At 36.7% G+C, this 21,506-nt stretch overlaps 1 protein-coding gene across 1 annotated transcript; it reads left to right on the top strand.

The window, feature by feature from the left end:
- Nucleotides 1–1,407: 1,407 nt before the first annotated feature.
- Nucleotides 1,408–20,494, top strand: sv2ba (synaptic vesicle glycoprotein 2Ba). Its single transcript, XM_058401377.1, has 13 exons — nt 1,408–1,567; nt 3,584–4,264; nt 8,861–9,041; nt 10,014–10,165; nt 12,430–12,563; nt 13,333–13,422; nt 15,452–15,565; nt 15,660–15,748; nt 15,842–16,006; nt 16,704–16,837; nt 16,926–17,129; nt 17,294–17,453; nt 19,213–20,494. The coding sequence occupies exons 2-13, from the start codon at nt 3,802–3,804 to the stop codon at nt 19,394–19,396; spliced, it is 2,070 nt and encodes a 689-aa protein (XP_058257360.1). The 5' UTR covers nt 1,408–1,567; nt 3,584–3,801; the 3' UTR covers nt 19,397–20,494.
- The last annotated feature ends 1,012 nt before the right edge of the window (nt 20,495–21,506 follow it).

The raw sequence follows: 21,506 nt of genomic DNA, 5'->3' as shown, positions 1-21,506 counted from the left end.
ATACAGTGAATAATATATCACTATGGTTATTTTTATGTTAGTTGTTATTGTGTCGTTAATTTTTGTTGTGTATTTTGCTGCCTTCTTGGTCTGGTCACTCCTGTAAAAGAGCTTTAATCTCATTGAGTTTTATCCTGGTGAAATAAAGCTTACTAAATAACCCGTTTCAGGACTCGTTTAGGTTTTAGATATTGAGATGAATGGATTCTAACCATCTGTCACTAAGCACAATTTTTTAGGCTTCACCTTATTATACATCACACAAACAAGCTGGTTAAATCTCTGGATGCATCGCTGAAAGATGATTGGATAAACTAAACCAGTATGAAAAACGTAGAGGGGCGGAGCAAACAGGGGGAATGTGTGAGCTAAATTTAGCCAATGACTCTGCTTGGGTGGAGCTAATCCTCTTTGGTAGAATTATCTGGCCGTGGGATTAGGCAGCTTTACCTTTGCACAAGGCATCACCTACCCATGATTATGTCTTAGCAAGGCAAACCAACTAGATATGAGTGGACACTTGACAGTATTCTCATTTGTTTTAGCTAGTAAACATTATGGAGGTGAGTGATGCTAGAACACATGTTTTGTTCCAGGCCAGCACATTATATTTCCTACTGAGCAGCATTGCTTAGAAATCGATTTTCCTTCAAGTCAAATTAGCAGCTCTCAAGTCCAAGCCTAGACTAAGTGAGTTCATTGAAGTCAAACCTTTAAATTGCTACTCGAGTCGCTGTGCAAGGGAAGGCGGGGATTTTGTTGGCCTTAATGATTTGCAGCAGGCTGTAATAGTGTAGGTTGTGAAGCATCTATAATAATAGCGTACAACAAAGTCAAAGTTTAAATGTCTTGGTTCGAGTCAGGCCCAAATGCACGCTCAGAGCTCAAGGATATCACAGACAATAAGATGAAATGTCATTCTTTCACATCTAAGTTGCAACATTCAACACAATGCAGGAGTATGATAGTGCTGCGATGATGGAGTGGTGCAACCCTGTGCAGTTATTTTTCAAAGTGTTTTATTCCTTTGAAATTTGGCAATACTAACAAAAAACATCTGAGTATTATCCATTTATAGTTACATCGAGTGTTATAAGCTGTTTTTGCTTTACCAGAGCTCACTCTTTCTCTCACTCTTAAAGACAAAAATAGTGCAGTATGTGATGTTACCAAGAAACTGCAAAGCCCTCTTTATAACACACTGGCACATAGTAACTACACACAAAAGAAAGATCTTGGAGATGACTCGAGCACAGAAGCAATGGAGCTTTTATTTGATTTCTGTACTTTTCCCCCTGTTGTAAAGTTCAGTGTTCTTCTGGTTGGAACAGAGTGTATCATTCAGCCTGCCAGCTCCAGCTCCAGGCGGAGGGAAATTCTCTGGAGTTGAGCTGATTGGGGTTGGTGGGGGAGGTGGAGGGGGGGAATTGGTTGTGAGATTGCATCCTAATCCTCTGGTCTGTCCCATCACTTTCTGCTAAACTGACAGGGTTTGCATTTGAGAATTCTCTATCCGGGAATTATTCTTTCGTTTTCAGCTTAGTAGCGAAAAGAAATTGATATGCCGGTAAGTTGTATATTTGTTCATTTTTCTGTAGTAAAGCTCAACAGCAACAGTTTCTGGGTTTGGGGATTAAATGTATGTCTTACGGTCGGTGCAAAAGCAGTGTCAAAGCTATCTCTGCACAATACCGGGGCATTAAGTAGATCTGACATTTCTGTTTAGGGCAAAAAATATTGCCTCTTTTCACAACATCGTCTTTCAGATAGCTTCGATCCAATGAACATAATTTTCTGGCTTGAAATCAAATCTGATTCATATCAGTAATGTTAGAAAAGTGTTTTATTCCTTTTATAATGCAGCAATATCTATTCATTTAAGACTGACGTTTCTTTTTAAGCATTTATTTTCTGTTTATTTAATATTTGTGGAATATGAAACATGTTTCTGTTAGCACTTACATTAGAGCAGCTATGAAGACTCTTTCCATCACTTTTTCCTTGATATTAATTAGGCAAAAAAAAAAAATCATATCACTTTATTAATAATTTCCTTATTTTATTATATAATAAAATATTTGAATTATTAATAAATTGATACGATTTTTCTGCCTAATTAATATCAATTATATCAGGCAATATCAATTATACCAATTATTAATTAGCCAAAAAAATCGTATTACTTTGTTAATAATTCACTTATTCTATTATATAATAAAATAAGTCAATTATTAATAAAGTAATATGATTTTTTTTTTGCCTAATTAATATTAATTGTGTATTTTATTACCAAGAAACATAAAGATTAAATGAAAACTGAACATTACAGCTCTACCTTTGAGTTACAAAGTTCTGCCATTGAAGACTCCTACTATAAATGTTTAATAAATATATAATTACCAGAAGCTTCACAATATCATTGATGATTATACTTTGTAACACCATTTTGTTTATGACATGACACTGTGAATGAGCTGCGATTTGTCTTTGGCAGTCAAAATTACTCTGATGAAAATTAATCAACCCTTTCTGACCAATTTAATAGTGCTGTTGTATAAAATGTATTATAACATGCTTAAATATTCTTACTGGCTCTAATGTCGTTCCTAGCACTAATGTAAATGTCTGGAGCACCAGAGACACAGAGGCTACACACTAAAAGCAGGGGATTTTGTTTATAATCCCTTTTCATCTGTCACATCTGTACTGTGGCGTCAGACAGACCTGCTGGTGAATGTGACTCCATTAGATTCAGATAGACACTGCAAGAGTGTGACACTTTTACAAACTTTCTGAATTGACTTTTGAATAAGATTTCTAAAGCATTACAGTTTGTCATCCTATTGATTAGAATTCTCTGCCTTTTTTTATTTATTCATCTTTGACTATTATCAGCATCATTATTTCCATTTCCTGTTTGTACTCTCTTCCCTTTTGCACTCTGGATCACCCAGCAGAATGAAATTCCCCACAGTGCCGATGGATTAAATCACAGCTCTTGACACAATTTCTTAACCATGTCATAGTCTAAGAAGAGCAGCCAACCTTCTCAGTGTTCTCGGAAAAAATGTCTTACTGAGGATCTGTTTCAGCGGGTACCATTTGCTACAAAACCATTTTCATGAACTGATTGAATTGTGTCACAAACTGCATTTCTTTTTATGACAAAAGGAAATAACATTTTGCTGCATTTTGGCCACAGAAATAGAATAAAAAAGGTACAGAGAAAAAACACTTGTATGGTATGTATGTATTATGTAAAACAAAATAATTGATCATGGATTATTTTCCTGTAGTTAAATTTCTTAAATAATGAAGGTCATTTTGAATGTTATCAACAGGGCTGGCAATTACAGGCTATGTACATGCAAGTAATCTTTTCCCACACGTGTTTTATAAATGTGGCGAAGGTTTCTTTTAACTATTTGTATGAAGGGATCAATACACGTCTATTATATTTGTGAACACGTTTCTGAAAGGCTCTCAAGCAGCACCTTATCACCAGATGAAGTATCCTTTTTATCATCCGCCAGCACTCGATGTCTGATCACACTCACTAATATTCTCTCTCTTTCTATATAAGCTTTCAAAGAGAAGTAGTTAACATCCACAATCGACTCTGAGGCCTATGGTGCAACTGCAGATTCCAGCAGGAAACCCAGAAATAGAATATTGTGATCACTGCTAACATCTGCAAAAGATTCTGATTCTGAGATCCAGACAAAGTGCCTTCTGAGGATTATGCTAATATAGCCAGCTGGGATTTGAAGGCTACAAAGGCAATTCCAAACCGTGGTGAAAATGGATGGTCATTACCAATACAACACGCAAGACAATGAAGGAGAAAGCCAGCAAACCTACGGAGAGGGAGGTGAGGACGGATACCCCTACCAATCTGACTATACTGGCCAGGAGGAAGATGCAGCCAGTGATGCCACTGAAGGACAGGATGAGGAGGATCAGATATATGAGGGGGAATATCAGGGCATTCCTCACCCAGACGAAATCAAGGAGGCGCGCCGAGCCGCTCGTCGGGAGGCCAGGTTGAAGGCCAAGTTAGCCTCCTTGGAATCTGAGGAGACGTTGGCTGAGCAGTACGAGAGCATCATGGAGGACTGTGGCCATGGACGCTTCCAGTGGACCCTCTTCACCGTGCTGGGCCTGGCACTCATGGCTGATGGTGTGGAGTGCTTTGTAGTGGCCTTTGCTTTGCCCAGTGCAGAGAAGGACATGTGCCTGTCCAATGCCAACAAGGGCATGCTGGGTAAGTGAAAAACTTTTCCAATCAATTTCCAGGACTTTTCTAGAAGATTTTCATGTATGTACACTGAAACAGATGCACATAAAACATGTCTTTACCAGGTTTCATTTACATATTGTAAGAATTTAGCTTTATTTACAAAAAGAGATTTGTTAACTGTCACAATAGTCAAAAGACATTTGTTAAGAAATTCACTATATCATTATGCTTTGGAACTCTCTTGATCAATAGCGATAGGATAAACATAAACAAATGTTGACTTGAGTGAATGAGTGATATCAAATAAATAGTTTCTTGTTTGTCATATGAGGAAAATACCAATAAATGTGCAATGAAGGTATTTTATAGCTAAACCACACAGAAAGTAACTGATATTTCCGTGGCTTTTCTATCTATTTAGCAATTTTTCATGACTGGAAAGTTAGTAAGCAACATACTTTTTGATTGTTTTCAAGGAACTTAAAGAAACCAACCAGTTTCCAGGTTTGTTTCCAGATTTTTAAGTGTTAAAGTACATTTATGAAAAGAAAAGTTTGTCCAAATGTCGTGTTTTTGATTCTTTGAGCCCACCTACTAGCAAAACCTGCTAATGTAGAGAAATCTTTACCCATGGAATCTACAGTTTAGATTTATACATCTAATGTTTAGATTTAGCATGCTAACAAGCTTTAACATTAGCAAGCCCTGTCATATCGCAGTCAAGTGCACTCTTACAATCGTCTGTTTCAAAGTTATAAGACTATAAACATGTCAAATATTTTGCTGTGTGTGAATGATAAAGAGTGCAGCTGCTTTGCCGTATGTTTTTTGAGCTTTTCAAGCTCTGGTATTAGCACCTTTAGCGTTTGAGGCTACAAAATATTGCCATTTAGCCGCTTGAAACCCAGGTTATAACACTATAAACTTATGATATCTGGCACACAGGAGATTTATCAGGCAGTGCTGGGTGCTTACCAGTTCCAGGCTGTGATAGGGGTGGAGCGAAGAGGCATTTAAGAGTTTCTAAAAATGGCTGACAAGCAGTCCATGCAAACACAAACAAGCTCTCTAAACCATTACACAGTTTTCCAAATCAGGTTTTCCACAGCTGCTAATTGCACTTGTGCTTAGGACATGGCTTAAACAAATCTTTTATTTTTATTTATATATATACTGTATATTCCTTTTTATTTTAAACAAAAAACAGTAAGCTACTGCACCATTAATCTGTAAAGTCAGAGCATACAATGAATTCCTAGTTTATTACTGACTTCTATACAGCACTCTAATATTGTTCTTGTTTGTTTGACTGATGCTTGGTACATGCCATTCTGTTGCTTGGTGTAGTGTGTGGACTTCAGGTTGTGTATAATGTTAAAATATTGCAGTCTAAATATGATCTGAAACAAGACTGAAATAAGATAAAGATAAGATAAGATAGGATAAGATATAGAGAATAAGAGAATATTATTAATCCCGAAAGAAATTCTTTTGCCAGAGATTAAAAGATTAAAAGAGAGAGAAATAAATATACATGAAATATTATATATATATATATATATATATATATATATATATATATATATATATATATATATATATATATATATATATATATATATATATATATACACAGTACAAAAAGTATATAAAAATACAAATGAGGTGGTAGGGAATTAAGAATATATTTTTCCCATAATATGATCTTGCACTTGGTATGATATTAACACATATATTGTAAGTATTGTGATTTGGGATAGTGCACATAATAACACAGTAATACTGTCAGTGTTTATTATGTCAGCTCTGCCCCTACTGAAAGGGGAGGAGTTATAGAGTTTGATGGCCACTGATAGGAAAGACCTTCTGTGGTTGTCTTCACTGGTCTCACTCTATACGGCCAGTAGGACTCCAGTGTCACATGCAGGGGGTTTGACACGTTGTCAAGGATACTCAGCATGAAGGAGCAAATGAAGGAGGTTTACAGTTTTGAAGGTTTGTCAGGCTACACGATTGCATCATTTTAAGGGAGAGTTTAATCCTGAAAGAAGTTCTAACTGTCTCGAGCGGTCAATCTCGTTTAATCATTAGAGTGTAGTGAAACTCAGATGGAGGCAGGATGAACTGTCAGAGTGAGAACCCTGATTGATATAAAATCATGCAGTACACATATATAATTATTTTCAAGGTGTAACACAAAGACATGACCTGCATATGTACCAGTTTAGTGTTCTAGATATACGTATCTTTACTGATATTCAGATTTAAACACAAAGTGGGAGTGCCATATACCTGGCTAAGGATTTTTTTAGGCCTGTAGGCGGAGGAAAAGACAGAGGTAGAATTTGCAGACCATAATGATACTGCCTAAAAATCACACGACTTTGTAACTGACCTCAAATAGATGAGAAATGCCCATGATATTTGCTAGCAATGTTTTGACTCCAGAATATATCATCTCAGCAGCATAGTTTAAACCCATGTGACCCTGATTATGCAGTTACAAAGGATGAATGAATGAATGAATGAATGAATGAATGAATGAATGAATGAATGAATGAATGAATGTCCCCAAGCCTGTCCTACATGCCATCCCAAATCCACTCACAGTTTATTTTGTCATGTCCTACTGGATCCCAGTCCATCCCCAATGTCTCATATTCATATCAGCATTTGACCAGATTAAATATCTGTCTATTCAAAATAATTAATTCACGTTCATTTGCCTAGTGTGCTTATCATGTAGTCAAACACAAACATTTGAAGAGCCCCGAGTGAGAGAATAGATGCTTGGTGATATAAATACATTTGATCTGATACTATTTATATCACAGCAGAAAATGTCTGGAGCACAATGTTGAAAACGAGTCTCTCTTCCTTCATAAAAAAGTGACCTGATAACACAGCACAGATAAAAGCACCTTGAGAAGCCATCTCTGTGAACCTCTGGGTGCTCTAATGCTACAACGATGGCCATGTGGAGCCGTGCAAGAGTGAAGAACCAAAGGGTTTTTTTTTTTTTTTTTTGGGTCTGGGCACTTAGGAGCGAAAGTTAATGGAAGTGTCACAACTGCAATGAAAGTAAAGTGATGACGAGTGCAGAGGCCAGATGAAGAAGAAGAAAAAGAAGAGAGAAAGAAAAAAGGGAAAGAGGGAGAGACTGCATTAGATTCTAGCCTGCTTACATATCCAGTGCATTTGTCAAGCATGAGCGCAAAGGGGAAATAAACTAATTTCAGGATGAAGACTTCGCAATATGTAGTCAGTCCCTCTGGTTTTTGTCATATCATTACTTTTATCTGAAACTGAAAGTTGACACTATACAGCCATACAGACGACTGGATGACTTTTTCCTCAACACATATTTTGGTGTCATATTCCGGTACAATACAGATTTGTACAATAAATGGGATTTGGATAATAATATTGAAGGCATATGCTAAACTGGCGGCTATTCTCTTACTTGTTAGCAGCATTATCCTTGATCTAATAATGAAGCAAAATCAGACACCAAACAGGCCCTGATTGATTCATTACATTTTGGACATTTATATCTGCTATATATAAAAGAAATGTAGTGGATAATTTTGTATATTAAGTAATAGCTCCAGCTCTTACATTTCTACATGAGAGGGGGAAAAACATGTGGAAGTGAGACCTCTAGTGGTTAAAAAATTGCCCTCTTTCCTCATCAATTCATGAAGGCTAATATTACAGAACCAGGCCCTCGGCGATCCCCTGACATGCTCTCAGAGATACATGATACATGGAGGACTTCTTAAAATGGTAGTCGTCATCAGTCTACATTTAATTAGACTGATCAATAGCTAAATAATGCTTTATACTGTATTAATAAAGAGTTTGAACGATTATCAGCACAAAATCTTTGGTTTACATTGAAAATAATGTGCCTTAGTGGTTAGCATTTATTTAACACCTCCAAGGTTGGGGTTTTGCTCTGTGTCTGTATGTCCCCCAGTCCAAATATATGGCTGATTTACAAATATGTGGCTAGGTTACAGACTGATTGGTATCTCTAAATTGTCTATGGTGTGTGAATAGCTAGGTGAGTGTGAGTGAGATTGTGCCCTGCTATGGGTTGGCACCCTCCAGGGACCATGTAATAGGCTCCAGGACCCTGTGTAGGACAAAAGGTACAGAAAATGGATTAAAAAGAATCAGAAGGCATGAAGTTTATTCAATGGTAAACGACTAACTATTAATCTTCCCTGACCTGTGAGCTACAGCAAGCCTTGTGTCTACAGTACAATCCCAAAGAAGCAAAGACTGGACAGAAAATGTCTTCTGGCTGATGTCTAAATTTCAGTTTTGCCTATAAAACTATTCTAATAGCAGTATTCAATTTTCTATATTTTAATGTTATTTCTTTCAGGGTTCATATTTCATTTATACAGTACAGTTTGTACAGTCTTTGCTGTTTTTCTAAGCCCTCTGAAACAGGGTATTAATTTAATGGTATTTTAAACCCTGACCTACTTGTACTAATATGAGGATTTGTTTTTGATGGAAACTGGATGTCTTTCTCGATAAGTGCTGCAAATATAGATCTAATATGTATTGTGTGTTATACATGTACATTTTATGTATGTGTCTGTGTAGGTCTGATCGTGTATGTGGGGATGATGCTGGGAGCTTTAGTGTGGGGTGGTCTGGCTGATAAACTGGGACGCCGTCAATGTCTCCTCAACGCACTGGCCATCAACTGCATCTTCTCTTTCATCTCCTCCTTCGCCCAGGGCTACGGCTTCTTCCTCTTCTGCAGACTCTGCTCAGGGATTGGGTAATGCTTTTTCTCTAGAAATGCAAGTCTATGCAGATTTCAATGAGCATACAATATTAGGCTTGTGTGTACACTAAGCAAAGACACAGCGGGTGAAGAAGCTCATTTTTAAAAACAATAAATCTCACAGTCAGTCATTGCCAGTTGACTGCTGATATTCTTAGACATACTTTTACCCGAATAAACATTTATTCCTAAGGCTTCATCTAATTAAATATGCATATATTTCATCTACTTTAAATCTTGGTGGTGATTTTTTTTTAAATATTTTTATAGAAACAGTTTGTTAGGAAATCTCTATAAAATGATTAGAAAAGTCTTTTTTTTTTCAGTATAATATGTATATTACCACCAAAAAATTCCCGTAATATCTTTCGAAATAGGAATTGGAATAAAATGTTGCATATGTTTTATATTAAAAAAAAGAGAACATTTAAGAAATTAGGTCGCGCAGTTATCTGGAGAAAATAAAAGAGAGATCAGAAAAATTGTTTTAAAAATAAAATTTCTTACACAAAGTAAAGTCCCTCATATGAGAAAACCTGCTTTTATATAGTGATATATATGCTGAGATGTTATTAAGCTGTGTGGGCGGAGCTTAAAGCCTTTATTAAAGTTGAAGTTGTTAAGTTTAAGAGTTTAAGAAGTTTAAGATTTTTAAGTTAATGATAATAATAATAATTTATTATCATAGTAAAGACATATAGATCTGAAAAATTGTTGTTTCTGTCTGAAAGGTGTTGCCTTGATGTTGCTCTTAACACATTCACACCTCAAAACTCTCAACAGGAAATGACACGTGTGAAACAGAACCGCTTCCTGAAGGTGTTTTGCTGCACTATAATACACATATTTGCTGTATATGTGTATTATAGTTCATATTACCCTTATGGGTAACGTCTGTCTCCATCACTGTGTTAACGCAGTGTACTGGACTGTAAGTATCCCCCAGTGCTTCTCTGTTCTCTACAGAATCGGTGGCTCCATCCCCATAGTGTACACGTACTTTGCCGAGTTCCTGCATATGGATAAACGTGGAGAGCATCTGAGCTGGCTGTGTCTGTTCTGGATGCTGGGAGGCCTGTACGCTTCCTTCAGCGCCTGGGGAATCATCCCTCATTATGGTAATAACAGTATTAACCTTCAGCATCTTCATGCTAATCATCACCACGGTGATAAAGACCATAATTATCATTTAAAAATCAGAGGGCAAGTCTGGAAGCATCCGTTTAGGTGGAGAGAAGGTAAATATGAATGTGGATATGAATAGGGATATGACTATTAGGGTATTAAAATGGATATTTTACACTCCTCTTGAATCCGTTCCGTTCGTATTATTTGAACTTTAATTCTGTTCATTTTATAATATGGATCATTTCTGATTTTATTGCGTTATGATACATTTTATTTCACAGTGAATCATTTTCATTAGCACCAGCTCTAATTCAAATGGCACGGTCATATTAAAGCAGTCTTCCTGATACATGAATGTTTCTATCTGTAACCCTACACTTACTGAATAGAGCTGAGCACCAGGTTACTAAAACTTTCTTTTAATTTTATTTGATTTCTAATTCTATTAATTATTACTAAATCTCGACTCAACTGTTTTTTTTTCCCCAATAAAATAACTAAATAATATTACAATACCCTAAACAATACTCATCATATATTTACAAAAAATATTAAGATAGAATAACACAACAGATGTAACACTCAAATTAACTTAAGAAACAGAATAATATTAAATAAATACTTCTACAAAAAAACAACAAATTCATATAAAATATGCTCAGTGACTCGAAATATGAATAAACCCAAGTACTGTCCACTTAAACAAACGGCATCACATTAAACTAAACTAAAACATCCATTAAACTCCTCCCACTTTTTCTCTAACCGATTAGCAAAAAAGCTTTCCTCTGCAAGGGTGGAAATATACACTAATTAAACCAATTATCATTTACTGAACAAACATGTTGGTTAAAAGCACATGTTTCCCAAGTACAACCGAACAGATCTTTCTGGAACATATTCAGATCAATCTTTATCAGCATCCCTATCCGGCTTACAATCTACGCTAACGCTAACCAGGTTACATATACACAGGTGGCTATATAGCTTATGCTCCACGTAAAGGGATTAAAAACGTGTGAAATCGTCGATATGATGAAGTTTCCTGTGATGAGACATTATTGACATTTTTAGGAGTCTCCAGGGTCAGCACCGTGTAACAGTCAGTTGTCTGGCACAATTTTCCAGGGTCTAAGAAACATGACAAGTTGCTTTTTATTGTCTTGTTAACTTTAAAAGGGCTTTTCAAAAACAACAATATTGAGATTCTGGGTATATATTACTAACATTACTGGTATCAGAAACATGTTTAGCAGATGTTCTACAATATTAAATGCAAATGAATCAACTCACTGGCAAATAAGAGTAGTATAAGAGGAATAAAACACTTCTGCTATAGTAACAGTAACACAGTTTCTTTCAGGCCATCATCACTCTTAGCACCATGAGCACTCCGAATCTCAAAAAAGGATCAACTTTCTGTCAGATTCAGTGTGTAACGTATGTTCATTTAGAATTGTGTTTAGATGAAAATACACAGTTAACAGTTAAGTCATCAACTGATGGACCCATCAGTAACGTATTAAGTATTTCAGCAGACCAAACTGAAAAATATAGAAAAAACTGTCTGTAGTTATCTAAACCTGAACCAGCTGATCCTCTATTGTGGTTTATTTTATCACATACTTTTATGTCAAGTATTTATCTTAAAGCAGCTCACTGGGCTACAAGGCTACAGGCCTAGACTCATTTTTATTTGATAGTCTCCATTTTATTTGCAAATTGACATCATAGCTTCGACAGTTTTAACAGAATGTGTTTTGTAGTCCTTACCATATATCAATCTCTATTTATTGCGAACTAGCAGCTTCATACATGGAAAGGGATGTATTTACAAAATGTCTGAACCTGAGGGCGTTTTCAGTTCTAGTATAAAACAGTCAGCCTTATTTATCAAACAATTTAGTGAATATCTTTTAAAATAAATGGCTCTCTGATATCTTGTTTATGGACTGAAACCTACATTGCATTTACATAATACTTCTGAAGTCTTTATTTAATGATGTATTTATTCCATTTTAAATCAAATTTCAAAAGCCCCAATGTACTGAAACCCTATTGGTTTAATAACTTAGTCACCCTTTAATTTTTCACTGGAAAATATATTATTGAAGGTGTTTTCTACCTTTAAGGGAAGGAATAATATCTCTGCTTATTTAGGAAGACATTAAAGAGACATCCGATCAGATCAGATGTGAGAAGAAGTCTTATTATAGTAGTAAAGTGATGTGTGATTTCTGCTTGTGTGTTGCAGGTTGGGGTTTCAGTATGGGCACTGAGTTCCAGTTCCACAGCTGGAGAGTGTTTGTGTTGGTGTCTTTCCTGCCCGCGGTGGCTGCTCTCGCCGGACTTGTGTTTATGCCAGAGAGCCCACGCTACCTCCTTGAGGTAATCATGTTATATAGGCAGAGAAGAAAAATGCTCAGTTTGACTGTGATTATGTACATTGATGTGATGTACAGTATACAGTGATTAGTACATTTTTTAGCAAGATTATACAAAGCACTTTGCCTCACACCTCCAGGATTGGGGGTTCAATCACCCCACAACATCACCTGTCCACCCCCTGTCCTGTGTGCAGAGTTTTCACTGGAAATTCTGGTTTCCTTTTCTATTTTAACGCCATGTGCTGTAGGCATCTGTAAATGGTCTGTAGTGTGTGAATGGGTGTGTAAGAGTGTGAGTGAATATTGTGCCCTGTTATGGGGTGGCACCCACGCTAAGGTGTTTCCCTCTTTGTGCCTCAAGCCCCAGGCTCCCCAACGCTGTGTAGGATAAGCAATGGATGGATGGATTTATACACAGTAAAAGATTTTAGGGAACACTAGGTCAAATATTCAGAGTTCATTTGTGTCTAATTGGACATATATAAACCCTATATAGTGTTAAAGACAGTAGATTTTGAAGTTAAGGATCAAACTGTGAGCCACCAACGCTACTGTACCACCAGGCTGTTCTTTAGGAAACCTAAAATCTTCTATGGTCATTCCTATTACATTTAATACAATAATAATATATGCATATATGTAATATATTAATATATGCAGACTTTATAATCATTTAGTATAGATTTTTCTCAAAAAACAAAAAAAAACTCAGAAATGACCGTTTCTTAATTCCTTTCCATCCTGTAAACTATAAATGTACACGTTTTCAGAATGCAAGGCATGACGAGGCCTGGATGATCCTGCGACGCGTCCATGACACCAACTGGAGGGCGAAAGGTGAACCGGAGAGAGTGTTTCAGGTGTGTGAATCAGAGCATAAACTAAATCTAAGCTCAATAAAACAGAGAATTTCACTATCACACACTATAGCTCACAGTGGTTTATTTTACTTGTGTGGTAGAAGAAAGCTTTCTGATGCACTGGAACCAAAATATGCCTGAGTCAACAGGCATGTGATGAAGAAATGTGGGGAATTTGAGTCTTACACAGTATTTATCTTAAAGGAGAAGTTCACTTCCAGGACTAAAATTTACAAATAATTTCCTCACCCCCTTGTCATCCAAGATGCTCATGTCTTCCTTTCTTCAGTCGTAAAGAAATGATGTTTTTTGAGGAAAACATTTCAGGATTTTTCTCCATATAGTGGACTTCAATGGTGCCCGCGAGTTTGAACTTAAATAATTGAGTACTATGTAATCATGTCGAAAGTTCACACATGACGTAGGCAGAACTACAGACCAACTGTTTACAAAGCAAACGTGCAAAGACCAAGGAAGTGCAAATAAGTCAAATGCTCTTTACTAACAAAAAGGTACATACAACTTCGTGTCATTCCACACGCAACGGCTTCAGAGCAGTCCTCCTTCTCCACACCAGTATACACTGGGTCTGTAGTTCCTCCTATGTCACGCATGACCTTCCGACATGATTACGTAGCACCGTGGATGCGCATCCCAGAGCTAGTGAACTTCCAAAAAGCTTCAAAGGGCTCTAAACGATCCCAGCCAAGGAGGAATGGACTAATCCAGCGAAACGATTGGTCATTTACTTAGAAAAATAAAAAAATTGTATACTCAGAGCAGCCCTCCTTCTCCACACTAGTAAACACTGGTTCTGTAGTTCTGCCTACGTCACATGTGACCTTTTGACGTGATTCCGTAGTATTGACTTATTTTGGAAGTTCAAACTCGCGGGCACCATTGAAGTCCACTATATGGTGAAAAATCCTGAAAGCTTTTCCTCAAAAAACTTCACGAGTGAAGAAAGAAAGACATAAACATCTTGGAGGATGAGGGGGGGAGTAAATTATTTTTAAATTTTGTTTAACATTAATCTTTCATTACCGAGACAGTGATGTGTATTTTGTTGTTTTGGCTCTACATTTCAGTGTACGGAATATCAGACAGTATTGGAGACTCTTAAATGCACTTACAGTCAAATCTAAAACTCAATTACACTCAAAAAAATTACACTCAAATATACAGCTTTTCTATGCATAGGCTATTTGAGCACAGCACATTCTTTTACAGTAAGTGACATTGTTATAGACATAATTTAATTCTAAATAGAATGTAGATGTAAACTATAAAAAAATATTTCATTGTATTATATTTAGTCTCTCAAGGAGCAGCTTTTTTTAAAAATGAGTTTTTGTGTGCTTTTTCGCGGAAAACTACTCGAATTGATAAAATTGCAAGCACATGATTCTTGATTTCATGATTATTTAATGACTCGGAAAGATATGATCGTGTAATGGCTGTACTCGAAGAGGGTGTTTGGTTGAATGAGTGTTGTGATGATGTCATGAAGCACATCTTGGCCTGGTCTGCAGTAATTTGGAAAAATGTCAAGCTCCTTCCGAAATTTCTGCAGTGTTTGCTTGATTTTACGTTCATTTCTGTGAGCACGAAATCATTAGGATCTGGAGGGACTGTATAACACTGCGTATCATTCTGAACGAAGCTAACATTTGTTTCAGGTTGCATGGTCTTTTAGAAAAAGCCCTGTTGCTGGAATTACATTAAAAATTTCAAAAGCTATCTACAATAAAACTGAGTATGATGTAAAAATTATTTTTATTTTTTTAGACTGTAGAGCATGTCCCAGAAATTAAATATTCAATTCCAAAATAGCCAAAACAATCAAAGCGACTGTGAATGGGCGACTACTTACACACTAATCATCTTCACTGTAAAATATCCTTCTTGCTAACAATCAGCACTAAGCATCATGCATTTCTGGGACCCTCAACCTGACTGCATTTGTTCCTGTTTCATTGTTGGTTGTATTTAAGCATAAATGATAAGTATGGATTTCTCTGTTTGTCAGGTTTCCCAGTTTAAGACTCCTCAAACTGAGGAAGATGATTTTATTGAGATCCAGAGTGAGACTGGCACGGCCTTTCAGAGATTCATGGTCAGACAAATGACCCTGGTCAAGCAGGTATGATGTAAATCAGGCTTAAATCAGGGCTTCACACATCCTGACTATAAAACCCCTGCAGTGATTTTTTTTTTTACTTAATGTATTTTTAAAGGTGATGAAGAACTTGATGTCACTTGCAGGCCCTAAACTGAGACTCCATGGACTGTTCATTGCTATTGTCTGGTTTACAATGGCTTTCGGGTAAAATTGCTTTCCCCTGCACTAGTTATCGAATACATTATTCATTCATTTATTCATGATTGTTAACTTGTTGTGTTTCCATTTGCGCTGTAGCTATTACGGCCTTTCAGTGTGGTTTCCTGACCAGATAAAACACCTGCAGTATGAAGAGTACCAGTCTAGGACCCAGCTATTTATGAAATACAAGATTGAAGATTTTCACTTCAACTTTTCTCTGAAAAACCAGATTCACGAGGAGGGCCACTATAACCATGACTTGTATGTGTTTTTTTTTTTTCTTCTCCTTTCTATTTGTCCACGGGACAAGCAAGATAGAATACAGAACAAATAAAGAAATAAGGTCTGAATAAAAAGGAACAAAATTTTCATTAATACACTCACTTTGTCATTCGAATAGGAAAATTCATCTGTTCTGAAGACTCTCAATAGCTGTAAAATTTCCTGCAGTCAAAAACAAAGCACTGGTACTGGAGACTCCTTCCATAAATAAACATCTTACAGAAAGCTTTTAGTGGTCAGTACATGTGCCTAACAACTCTGGGTTTGATTCCTGCCTGCACCCTGTGTGTGTGGATGTTCTCCAGGTGCTTCAGGGGTTTCCTCCTGGTACACTGGTTTCATCCCCATGCTTTGTAGGCTGATTTGCATCACCAATTTTTCTGTATTGCTGAAATAGGTGTGCGAGTGTGGCTTGTATTGGGTTGGCACCCCTTCCAGGCTACTCACGAATCAATATTTTGTAATATTTTTAATTGTTTAATTATGTTGATTATCTGACAAGCTAGGGTTAAGGTTATCGAGTTAACTATAGCTGGGATTAGGGTTATTAGATTGCTGTTATAGAAAATGAATCTAACAAATAAGAATTAGAGATTGTATATGACAGCACAGCAGTGTGACAAAGTTAACAAGCCTGATCAATAACTGATTCTTCATCTGTGTGCTGTGTGTACAGGTTTATCGGCATAGAGATGACAAATGTGAGGTTTAAAGATGCCCTCTTTCAAGACTGCTACTTCGAGGACATCAAGTCGACAGACACCTTGTTTGAGAACTGCACCATCGTAAACACCATCTTCTACAACACAGGTATTTCAACTCACTACACAAAATGAACTACATCAAACTTTATTAGAGTCGCCAGCTTTATTAGAGTTTACCGCTTCGTTCATTGCAGATTTATGGAGTGACTCCAAGTTCATCAACTGCCACTTCATCAATGTCACATTTCATCATCCCAAAAGCGGCTGCCATCTTAACTTCCAGGAGGAAAACGACATCTTGATTTATTTAGTCAGTTTTCTAGGCAGCTTGTCTGTGCTACCAGGCAACATCATTGCAAGCTTCCTGATGGATAAAATAGGCCGAATTAAAATTATAGGTGACTCACATTGCTGTCCTTTATTTCTTTGGTTGCAGTGTGTCTAAAAATATTTACAAAATATTGAAGATGTTTGATAAGGGTACTATTTTAATTCATTTTGATTCGACTATCGTGTCCAGTAGCACACAAATGTGTGTGTGTGTGTGTGTGTATGGTCACAGGTAGCTCCATGCTGGTGTCCTCTGGCTGTACTTTCTTCCTCTTCCTCTGCTTCAATCCCGGTGCTGTGATCACTTTCCAGTGTCTGTTCTACGCAGCGTCTGCAGCCGCCTGGAACGGAATTGAAGTTATAACAGTGGAGCTTTATCCAGCCTCTAAACGGTAGACCTGATTTTACAGATCATTTTATAGAGCAAGTTGCATGGTGTCATCTCCACATCCTGGTTTAAGTCTGCAGGTCCTGTCTGATTACTGTAGGCTGCATTGGATGTGTTTTGGACCTTTAATTATATCATATACTGTCATAAACACACAGTGTGGGATTGCAAGCACGTATGTGCATGTCAGATGTTCAACAAGGAGATACACACACAAATGCTGCTTAAGTAAGATCAGCTATTTGAGAAGAATCCTCATCTTGCCTCAGTGCAATGATATACACTACCAGTCAAAAGTTTGGACACACCTTCTAATTCCATGGTCTTTCCTGATGTTTATTTCTTTCTACATTGTAAAACAATGCTGAAGGCGGCCGAAATACACAATAATGTCCTTTGAACAGTTGATATTGAGATATGTCTGCTACTGATGCTCTGTAAAGCCTTCATAACGGCTCTAATCTGAGGTGCTGTTAATTGGTGATTTCTGAGGCTGGTAACTCTAAATGAACTTCTCCTCTGCAGCAGAGGTCAGTTTTGGTCTTGCTTTACTGGGATGGTCTTCATGTGAGCCAGTTTCATCATGGTGCTTGATGGGTTTTGCAAATGCACTTGACAATACTGTTCTTGAAAGAACTATTCCAGAACATCTGACCTTCGTGTCTTAAAATAACAACTGACTGTTTTTTGTTGTCATTAGATATGGATTACTTAAGTCCATGTGTGTTATTTCATAGTTTTGAAATCTCCAGTATTGCTCTAGAATGTAGAAAATAAATCCCTAAACAAAAAATATTGAATTAAAAGGTGTGTCCAAACTTTTGCCTGGTAGTGTAGGTCTGAACTATTGTTTGTAGCAACCACAAACTACAGTACTGTATTAATTTTAAATTATTGGGATATAGCTTTCAGTAGTTTCTTCTAGGAATTTTATCCACTTCTAAAAGTAGTAGGTATGTATGTAAGGAATAACAAGCGGCTTATTGGTATAGAAAATAATCACAGATGATGTGGCCATGATGATTTTATCAGCCTAAAGTTACCTATATTCCAATCAGAGTCCGTTCTGAAGTGTTTTATTCCTCTTATACCACAGCAGCTTACTAACAACAATGCTTCTCATTTATATAAAAGCGATATTAAAATAATATTTTTTTAAAAAAAATCAGTTTACAGTTAGCTTTCATCTTGAAAACTCCATGAAAACTCATTTACACTATCGCAGCTATAAATAGAATTCCTGATATCCAAGAGTTATTTTAATCCGTTGTGGATCGTCCACTGTAAGAGTCCTTCAGTAAGTCATTTCTATAGAAATAATGACACGTTAATATAAACCTGTGGTTTAAATGTTATGTTGTTATAAACGATCCAGAAATCAACACCTTCCAACCAATCAGATTTGAGATTTGTTGTGACTATCCAGAATATACCAGCAGAAGCTGAATATGATAAAAGCACTCCCTGATAATATAACTTTTATTTTTGTAACTTATATTTTTATTTTTAAAAACAAATAGACAATATACTTTATAATATTACATACTAAATACATTATTATTTTATATTATTAATATTTTATATTATTTTAGATACCTCTACATACAGTATAGTTATTACAGAAGTTACTTTATATAAATATTTTTATTTTCCTTGTAATATTTCTCTCCCCTCTATTTTTTAGCTATAGATAAAGTTCTAGGAAAAAAAAAAAACCGAATTCTCCCTCACTGAGCTTTACATCACGTTTGTTTTCTCTGCAGAGCGACTGCCTTTGGCGTGCTGAACAGCCTGAGCAAGTTGGCAGCCATCATTAGCACCTTCATCTTCTCCAAGTTTGTTGGAATCACTAAGATAATCCCCATCATACTGTCCTTCTCAGCCATGGCGTGTGGAGGTCTGCTCTCGTTCAAGCTTCCAGAGACACGTGAAGTCATTCTGCAGTAAATAACCAAACCAGCTAACAAGCAAAAAGCCAAATGTCAGTCTCATAGCAGAGCTTGGTCCAGCTGGAAACTGGACTTTCTCACACTGAGACTGCTGGAAAAATGATTTGATTGTGTACCTGTTAAAATGATCTTCACCTCAATTACATTTCCACTATATGGCCAAAGGTTTGTGGACACCTGACCATAACTGCCATGTGTGTTTCTCCCCAAACTGCTGCCACAAGGCTGGAAGCACACAATTAAATATAATGCTGTGGTGTTACAATTTCTCTTTACTGAACTTAAACCTCGTCCAGCATGACGATACAACTGCGATACAAAGCAAGCTCTATGAAGACAGCGAAAGAAATCAGGTGTCCTGACCTCAAATCCTCTGAACAACTTTTGGGAATGGAACCCATGACCTCTCCAGCCAACATCATCCCACCTCACTAATGCTCTTATCACTGATTGGATCTAAATCTCCACATCTACATCCATAATCTAGTGGAAAACCTTCCCAGAAGAGTGGAGCTTGGTTAGTGGGACTAAATAAAGCACACATGGCTGTGATGGTCAGGTGTCCACATTCTTTTGGCCATATAGTGTACATTTCTTTTCATTTGACAAAAATCTTTAGAGATTTTTAAGAATCCAATCCAAAGCTGAGCAGTTAAATGCCTTTTTTAATTAAGGGCATAACCACTGCCTCTGCCTGGGAAATGAACTCACTATCACATTCCAGCTATTACTAATTAATAAAAAATTCAGGGGTGCTTTTTCCAAAAACAAAAAATCATTGAGGAAAACGAACAAATTAACAAAGGCATCCATTTAGTTAAGAGCCTGTTTTGCAAGTCTACAACTGAGCAGCACAAGCAAATAGAGTTTATTATTAACATTGAAGATTGAATTAAAAAAGAAGATTAAAGAACAAATAGTTACTACTAATACTGTACTAATAACAAGAAGAAGAAGAAAAATGCTGCATTAGTAAAGAAGTACTTTGTGTATAACAAATTTCTTGGGATTCTCGTTGTAAACTGGGAACTCATACAATATCGTCCCTCCGACAACCATTTCCTGTCTATTCCTTCCTCTTTACTTTTTTTTTTTTTTAATAAAGCCCGAACAGTGTGTGTTGAGTTGAGAAATATTCATAGAAAGCATTTATTTTTATTTTTACATTTTGATCACTGACATTTTTCCCACTGTTGTTTTTTTCTCTCTTTTTTTTCTTGTTTCTTTAAGTTTTTATTTTGCTTTATTTTATTTCTTCAATCCAGATTATAATATTTACTGGAAATAATTCATCTCTGTTCTGTGTGTGTTTTTTATTTTATTTTTTTTTAGAGTACATCTGTATTTTAGCTGTAGTTTACACCACTCAGGCATAACATTATAAACACTGAGAGGTGAAGTGAATAAGACTGATGATCTCCTCATCATGGCACCTGTTAGTGGGTGGGATATATTAGGCAGCAAGTGAACATCTTGTCCTCAAAGTTGATGTGTTAGAAGCAGGAAAAATGGACAAGCGTAAGGATTTGAGTGAGTTTGACAAAGGGCAAAATTGTGATGGCTAGATGACTGGATCAGAGCATCTCCAAAACTGCAGCTCTTGTGGGGTGTTCCCGGTCTGCAGTGGTCGGTATCTATCAAAAGTGGTCCAAGAAAGAAACAGTGATGAACCGGTGACAGGGTCATGGGCGGCCAAGGCTCACTGATGCACGTGGGGAGTGAAGACTGGCCCGTGTGATCCGATCCAACAGACGAGCTACTGTTGCTCACATTGCTGAAGAAGTTAATGCAGGTTCTGATAGAAAGGTGTCATGATGGGTCAGGGCTGTTTTGGCAGCAAAACGGGGACCAACACAATATTAGGCAGGTGGTCATAATGTTATGCCTGATCGGTGTATATTTGCATGTGCGTATTGTGATCAGTTGAATTTCTGTTTTATTGCGTATCAGTTTCTTATATGAATATAAAAAGTCGGGTTATAAAGGCAGTCATTTTGTTCTGGATGTATGATTGATGCACAAAGCATTTTTGTTCCAATGAACATCTAAAATCCAAAAAAACATCAATAATAAGCTTTATTTTCCACCAATGTGGAGGACAGGACTGG

This window comes from Hemibagrus wyckioides, linkage group LG10 (assembly GCF_019097595.1).
Source record: "Hemibagrus wyckioides isolate EC202008001 linkage group LG10, SWU_Hwy_1.0, whole genome shotgun sequence".
Lineage (NCBI taxonomy): Eukaryota > Metazoa > Chordata > Actinopteri > Siluriformes > Bagridae > Hemibagrus > Hemibagrus wyckioides.
This window is presented reverse-complemented; position numbering and strand designations above follow the sequence as displayed.

Bases quoted from the DNA above. Each gene is read 5' to 3' on its own strand.
- sv2ba (XM_058401377.1), top strand. From the start codon at position 3,802: ATGGATGGTCATTACCAATACAACACGCAAGACAATGAAGGAGAAAGC. The intron at 4,265-8,860 runs GTAAGTGAAAAA...GTGTCTGTGTAG, and splicing joins TGCCAACAAGGGCATGCTGG to GTCTGATCGTGTATGTGGGG. The intron at 15,749-15,841 runs GTAAAATTGCTT...TTTGCGCTGTAG, and splicing joins TGGTTTACAATGGCTTTCGG to CTATTACGGCCTTTCAGTGT.